This window comes from Lucilia sericata, unplaced genomic scaffold, assembly GCF_015586225.1.
Source record: "Lucilia sericata isolate MDLA Ls3-8-SP2 unplaced genomic scaffold, ASM1558622v1 Contig000154F_arrow, whole genome shotgun sequence".
Classification (NCBI taxonomy): Eukaryota; Metazoa; Arthropoda; class Insecta; order Diptera; family Calliphoridae; genus Lucilia; species Lucilia sericata.
Window position 1 is genome coordinate 580,001 of NW_023994185.1, and position 7,500 is coordinate 587,500.

General features: G+C 32.8%; 2 protein-coding genes across 4 annotated transcripts in view; both read left to right on the forward strand.

The window, feature by feature from the left end:
- The first annotated feature begins 645 nt into the window (after positions 1-645).
- Positions 646-4,596, forward strand: LOC119601314 (PRKCA-binding protein). 3 transcript variants are annotated; one of them, XM_037952156.1, is made up of 5 exons: positions 646-815; positions 1,174-1,233; positions 1,336-1,638; positions 2,567-2,678; positions 2,743-4,564. In XM_037952156.1, exons 1-5 carry the CDS (start codon positions 769-771, stop codon positions 4,231-4,233), a joined length of 2,013 nt encoding a protein of 670 aa, XP_037808084.1. In that variant the 5' UTR covers positions 646-768; the 3' UTR covers positions 4,234-4,564. The 3 variants fall into 3 exon arrangements, with proteins under 3 accessions (XP_037808084.1, XP_037808085.1, XP_037808086.1); XM_037952157.1 differs by lacking the exons at positions 1,174-1,233; positions 1,336-1,638 and having other exon boundaries at positions 2,743-4,596; XM_037952158.1 differs by lacking the exons at positions 646-815; positions 1,336-1,638 and having other exon boundaries at positions 840-1,233; positions 2,743-4,596.
- Positions 4,597-4,854: 258 nt separating this feature from the next.
- Positions 4,855-7,500, forward strand: part of LOC119601305 (ATPase family protein 2 homolog) — a 2,913-nt gene continuing 267 nt past the window's right edge. The window contains exons 1-3 of the mRNA XM_037952141.1: positions 4,855-5,368; positions 5,431-5,976; positions 6,205-7,500. The exon at positions 6,205-7,500 is cut by the window's right edge and continues 267 nt beyond it. Of these exons, the coding sequence (XP_037808069.1) occupies positions 4,954-5,368; positions 5,431-5,976; positions 6,205-7,500 (2,257 nt within the window). The 5' untranslated portion in view covers positions 4,855-4,953. The remainder of the gene's footprint in view (positions 5,369-5,430; positions 5,977-6,204) is intronic.

The window sequence follows — 7,500 nt, forward strand, 5'->3', positions numbered from 1 at the left end:
TATATTGGCATATTTTGGTAATGGTATTTTAGTGGTAACGGTAGTGTACTAATAGGATATTTTATTTATTTAAAACAATTTGGCCAAAAAAATATTACATAGTTCTGTATGGTATGTAAACCGAATCCGAAAGAAAGAAGTTCTTTAGAGAAATCCCGGGATTCGGGATTTACCAATCCCGAAAAATCCCGGGGTTTTCGGGATCGTGATTTCGGGATTAGCATCCATAGTTCCCGTATACTATTCTGAGTTATTTTTGTATCATTCCTATTTATTTTTGAAAAAATAATTCTAATTTTGATTTTTTTTTCTTTTAAACGCCAAAAAATTGGTCTGTCGACAGTCGCTTAATTTTAATTCGTCGCTCGCTCTTTTTGTGCGGTTTGTCGACAGCAGTTCCAATTGTAATCAAGCTGTTAAGCTGAAAAATTTTCGGAGGCGGCGCCGGCTTTGACATTTTATTCGGCGGCTAGGCTTAGTCGTCTTAAAGCCGAATTAGCGCGGGTCTCTGATTAGTGGCAAACAAACATTTAACAACCCTGCTTTTAGTTATTTACATTGACAACTGTCATTGTTATTGTGAATATTTAGATTTTTTCTATTATTTTTGTTATCAGTAAATGCACCCCGAAAAGTATACTTCAATTCTGTGCTATATGGTTCTCTTGTGTTTCCGCAAAAAGAAAAATTAAATTTTTAACAATTTTTTTGTTTATTTTTAACGGTTCATATTGGAATTTCTTATTAAAAACAAATTAAATATACAAAATGTTAACGGATTTAGATGATGATTTCTTCTTTGAAGAAGATAAAATGTAAGTTTTAGCTATTTTATGTTTGTTTCTTTACTCGTACCGAAAATAATTATTCAACATATGTTGAATGTTCTTGTTTGTGATGGGGTGGTTGATTAAATATTTTTGGAATTTTGCATGGGTATGAGAGAGTGTGTGCATGTGTATGAGTGTTACTGGAGTGTCTTATAAATTTTCGATGTTGTGTTTTTTTTAAGTTGTTGGTTACAAATCAATACTTACAATATATTCTTATTTCTTTTGCAAAACACACAAAATCTTTTTATACATCTTTTTTGGTATTTTATTTATAAAAAAATTAAACAAAAATAAAAAAAACATTTGTAAATATATTGTATACAAATTAACAATAAAAAAGTTCAAAATCAGCAATGGAAGACAATACTACTACACCTTTACTACCCATAGAGGCCTTATCGTAAGTAACACTTTCATTGAAAAGAACACTTTCATTTGATATGTACGAAATGTGGGTGAACGATATCAGCATTTTAACCTACATTGTGTTTTTACTTCAAAGCTTTGACATAACACCGATATGTACGGATCCATTTGAACCTAAAATGGGTGAATTATTGAACATGCCATCATCAGCACCACCAATTACGGAATTAGCTTCTGCCAATGATTCCACTAATACTGGCACTACAGAGGAATCGTCATTAACTTTAGATACTGATGATTCAACTGCAAACGTTTGTCAACTCGTCGATGATAATTTGCTTTCTAGTGATGTGACTGCCACCGTTGTTTATACTGCGTCAGCTTTTGAGGCTGATAGGTTTAGTGAACTTGCTAAACAAAAATTCGAATTAGAAAGATTGTAAGTGGTAGTTGTTGAAATGCGAACACGAGTGTGTACTTATTTTCTTATTAGTATTGCTAGAGATCAAAAATAGTTGTTAAATATCAATTAACCGGATTCTTAAAAATACATGTATACGAATAAATTATATTTTACAATAATGATTCATGAGTGATTTTATCGATTACTAATTGCAACATTAGAATGACAAATGTGTGCAAACTCGACAATAAATGAACGTTAAGAGATACTACATTAAAAAATTCCAACTCAAAAAAGTCTAGTCTACAGGAAAACAAAAGAACTGTTATATTCGTGAAATATACAATTATAAATTTATAGAAAAAAATCATATTTTGCACGTTTTTGGCTACTTTTTAGGATAACACTTTTTAGTCGACCATTTTTTTGTGTTTGTATATCAAGGGAATATATTAAATACCTTGTATCGTAGATTATGGAAGAAAATTAATTTTAATTTTTCGTAAAAACTATTTCTTAGATTCTTCAAAGATCACTTCTTTCTTTATATCCCTTTCATTATCGTAATAGAAAATTTGATACACTGCATGATTAGTATGGAAGTAGGTTTATCATAATAAAATTTTACTAATTTTATTTGTAAATATTAATTAACTATTAGTTTAATTGGTCCAGTTACAAATAATCTAGAAAATAAGATATATCGATACATAAAATTAATAACTGATCCTAAAATATTGCAAAGAAATTATATAGAAATGGACTACGTCTACTAAGAGTATGTATTAGATCGTTTATATATACATATGCATATGTATGTACATATATAGCTAATTACTATATTGCTTTATAAACCCCGCTTGTTTTTCCATGTTTTTATTTTTTATATCTACTTTCCATTAATTTGTAATAATGTTTTTATTGAAACCGTTGTATAATAATTATAAATTTCTATATTTATTAGGGGCATGACCGTTAGCACCAAATCAGTGGTTGTAGTAAAAGATGATACCAATCTAATTGGTATAAGCATAGGTGGAGGAGCGCCGTTATGTCCTTGTTTATACATAGTACAGGTAACTATTATGTTCCATTTTTAATAATTTCTCTTCTTAACTCTGTTTAAAAATTAAATTTCAGGTATTTGATGGTACACCAGCAGCCCGAGAAGGTTCTTTAGAGAGCGGCGATGAACTGTTGGCCATAAATAATACAAGTGTAAAAGGCAAAACAAAAGTACAAGTGGCCAAGATGATACAGACAGCAACACAACAAGTAGTCATACACTACAATAAACTACACGCCGATCCGGAGAGAGGAAAATCCCTGGATATTATATTAAAGAAACTTAAACATCGTATAGTAGATAATATGTCTAGTAATACAGCCGATACATTGGGTTTGTCTAGGGCAATTTTATGCAATGACTCTTTAGTGAAACGCTTAGAAGAATTGGAGGGCACGGAGATGATGTACAAAGGCATGGTGGATCATGCTCGGCGTATGCTCAAAGCCTATTATGATCTCTTACAAACTTATCGCGCGTTTGGCGATTGCTTTATGCGCATCAGCACTAGAGAACCACAGCTAAGAGCTTCCGAAGCTTTTCGTATGTTTGGTGAATTACATCGTAATTTAGAGAAAGACGGTTTAGATGTCATTAAAAATATAAAACCCATACTCGATGATTTGGGCACATATCTTCACAAGGCCATACCCGATACGAAACTAACTGTGAGACGTTATATGGATGCCAAATTTACCTATTTATCCTATTGTTTAAAAGTCAAAGAAATGGATGATGAGGAACATAGTTTTGCCGCCATACAGGAACCATTATACCGTGTTGAAACCGGCAACTATGAATATCGTTTAATATTAAGATGTCGTCAAGATGCCAGGGGTAAATTTGCCAAACTGAGAACAGATGTTTTGGAAAAAATGGAACTGTTGGAATGTAAACATGCCAATGATTTGTCGAAGCAGTTAAGAAATCTGCTCGACAGTTTGGCTAAACTGAATAAGACCATTACCGAAAGAATGGATACTATACCGAATCTATTTCCCATAGAGGTGGATTTTAAAGATACCGACTTCCAGTATAAATCCAGTGTTTTAGAACCACAAAAATTGGATGATAACGAGGAAGAAGAACAAAATCAAGTTTCCAAAACAAAAGCTAAAAATTTAACGCCAGCTGATGATAGAGCTGATGTTATCTGCGGTCTCGAAGCAGTCGAACAGCCAGCTCCTATACTTAATGTTCCAGCAAAAGTACAAGATATTTTGAGCCTAACAGACAATCCAGCTGATAATCTAATGACGGAAACAGCCAATGAGAATGATCAATTGCTTAAGGATCTTGGTTTATTGGGCATAGACTTAAGTTCTAGCTCAATTTCCTCAACACCATGCCTAAATAAGATCACCTCACCAAATGGTTTTTACGATTTTGATTTATTCCTTAACCAAAGTTCTAGTATAACAACAGCCTCCTGCGCCAACGCCGCCGCCGACACAACGACACAATTTGAAACAAAACAAACATCTAGCTCAGTCGCCGCCACATCTCAATTGGGTAACGATTTAATGGCCGCTAACGCTCTCGAAACTGATTTGCTATTGCAGTAAAGTGTTTTTGGATTAAAATGTAATTAATTCGTCCCAATTGATACAAACAATTTAGCTAGTTTAATACTGATACTAAAATACTTTATATAATTTATATAATAACGATATATTACGAGTACACATAAAAATAATTTGGTTTTTGTTTCTTTTTAAGTTTTTTCTCTTCAGCGTATATATTAACAAAAAAAAGATTGAATTTCTCTATAAGTTTATCAATTGTATATTAATAACACACTTATATCATACTATATGTATGTATGTACCACATTTATATTTAAAATATGTGTTAATAAAGAATATATTATACATTTGAATAATCATTTCTAAAAGTGAAAAATATTAGTTGTTAATTTATTTTATCATATATATCCCGGTAATAATTTTTTTGCAGTAAGTAATGTAATTTCCATGATATTTAGCATTTTGCATTAAAGCTCGCTTAAGTCTCAGATAGTTTGATTAATTTTTACCATGAAAAAGTTAATACCACCACATTATTGTGAAATAACCGATTTTATTTACTTCCGTTTCAGTACCGATTTTTTATTCATTTAAATATCCCATCCCTGAATTATTCAAAGTAAAAACATCTGTTCATTAATAAACTATTGTGAATGACGCACAATGTGGACAACGGATAAATGTAAATAATAAACAAACATATAAAACAGTGCATGTGTTTTGTAAACATAAACAATTTTTCTTAACAATCCTCAAAAAATGCCTCCTAAATCATCGAACAAAAAGAATGCTGCCAGTGCTACTCCCTCCTGGTATCACTGTGAAAAGTGTGATGTACATATTACAACAAAAGAACGTGAAAAACATGAACAAAAATGTCCCATACAAGAGCAACAAATTGAAACGGATAAAGGCGAGCATTTGGAATATATTAGAAAGAGGATATTGTATACGGGCAGTTATGAAAAACGTAAATTTGAAATAGATGAGCTAAAAGAAATGCCAGCAAAGTATGTAAATAACTTGATATTTATATCGGAAGGAGCTATACGTTTGGCTGGTTGGCATATTGGACAACAGGTAGTGATAAAGAGCAAAACTACATTTTCCTTAGTGCGTAGCATATGGCCCATACCGGAAAAGTTTTTAACCACCATATTTGTTAGCGAAGATGGTAAATTATTAAAAATTAGACCTTTAAAGTATTTGTTAATTTATTTTTAAAATTGTGCACAGATTACAACACTTATTGGACGGCATTGAAAGGCCAATGTTTACAAATTGAGTCGGTGCCTCCTGGGCAACCAAAAGTAGCTAAAACTTTACTATTACAAATACAAACAACTAGTCAAGATGATGAACCCTTAAATAGTCAGCAACTCAAAGATGTTGATCGTTTATTAAAATTGGAATTAAGAAATTTATCATTTACCCTAGACTCGGTGGTATATTTTAATTTCTTTAATAAATCTTTAACTTTAAAGATTATTTACTGGTCAGCTTTAAATAGCAATAGTAATAATGACGATCCATCTAATGTTTTGGAGAAATCTTTAAATGATTTAAACATTAATAAACATTCACCTTGCGAGGATATTTTTAAGGTGACCAATTCAACAACCATAGAAGTATCATCGGAAAATATTCCCAACTCCGATGATGAATCGGACGATTTATCAAGGTATTTGGTGACAAAAAACGATATCGGTGGTTTAAGCAAACAGTTGGAAATCATCGAAGAAGCTATAGATTTTGCATTGGGTTTAAGGAGAATTCCTCAAGGTTGGTGGAAAAGTTTTTTTTTTATAAATTAACATAGAGCTTAGATGGTTCTAATTGTTTAATTACTTCTATTGCAATTTAAAAAAGTCATATTGTTATAAGATAGTTTTTTATTTATACAATATTTACAGAACGATTTAAGGATTTTTGATTTTTTTATAATTTTTAATGATATGTAAAATAAAACTTACATGCTTTCTTTTTGTTTAACTAAAAATTCTTTTGCAGGTGTCAAAATTTCTCGTGGCTTATTAATTTATGGCTCTTCGGGCTGTGGTAAAACTATGATTTGTGAGGCTATGTGTAGTAGATTGCTACAGAAACAGGAACTACAAGGAAAATCCTCCTTCAAACCATTAATATTGAAATTAAACACCAGCGAATTATTTAGTAAATTCCTAGGAGAAACAGAAAAAAACTTGGCTGTTTATTTCGATAAAGTTTATAAACACTATCCACAGCCTACACTAATGGTCATAGAAGATGTACACAATTTATGTCCTAAACACGAAAGCAATGAAGTGGTTAAACGAGTTTCAGTGGCTTTTCTCAATATGATGGATTCGCTGGCCCATAAACGCGAGTCTCAAAGATGTTTTGTTTTAGCTACCACTTCGCAGTTGGAAATGTTAAACCCCAGTATCAGGAGATGTGGTAGATTAGATTGTGAAGTTGAGGTGGCAGCTCCAACACCCGAGGGACGCCAAGATATACTAAAATGTTTGCTGAGAAAGGTGGAAAATCATAATTTGTCTTTAAAAGATGTGCAGCAAATTACACAGGTAACTCACGGTTTTGTGGGAGCCGATTTAGCCAATCTAATTTACAATGCTACTTTAAAGTCATTGCATCACAATGCCACCACCGCTTCAGTACAGCTACAAGTTGAGGATATGAATAATGCCTTAAAATATGTTAAACCCTCTGCCATGCGTGAGGTATTAATAGAATGTCCCAATATAAAATGGTCCGATATAGGAGGTCAAGATGAACTGAAATTAAAATTAAAGCAAGCCATTGAGTGGCCTCTAAAACATGCCGAACAGTTTCAAAGATTAGGTATTAAACCACCCAGAGGCCTATTAATGTATGGCCCCCCAGGCTGTTCCAAAACGATGATTGCCAAGGCTTTAGCCACGGAATCCCAACTCAACTTTTTATCTATCAAAGGACCAGAATTATTTTCCATGTGGGTAGGTGAATCCGAAAGGGCTGTAAGAGAAGTTTTTCGCAAAGCTAGACAAGTAGCACCGGCCATAGTATTTTTTGATGAAATTGATGCTATAGGTGGTGAACGTTCGGATGGCTCTTCTTCGGGCTCTGGTAGTTCAGTTAAAGAAAGAGTACTTACCCAGCTATTGACCGAATTGGATGGCGTTGAGTCGCTAGAGAATGTAACAATTGTTGCCGCCACAAATCGTCCCGATATGATTGATAAAGCTTTGCTACGTCCCGGTCGTATAGATCGTATTATTTATGTTGGTCTACCCGATGACAAGGCACGTCACGAAATTTTCCGCATCA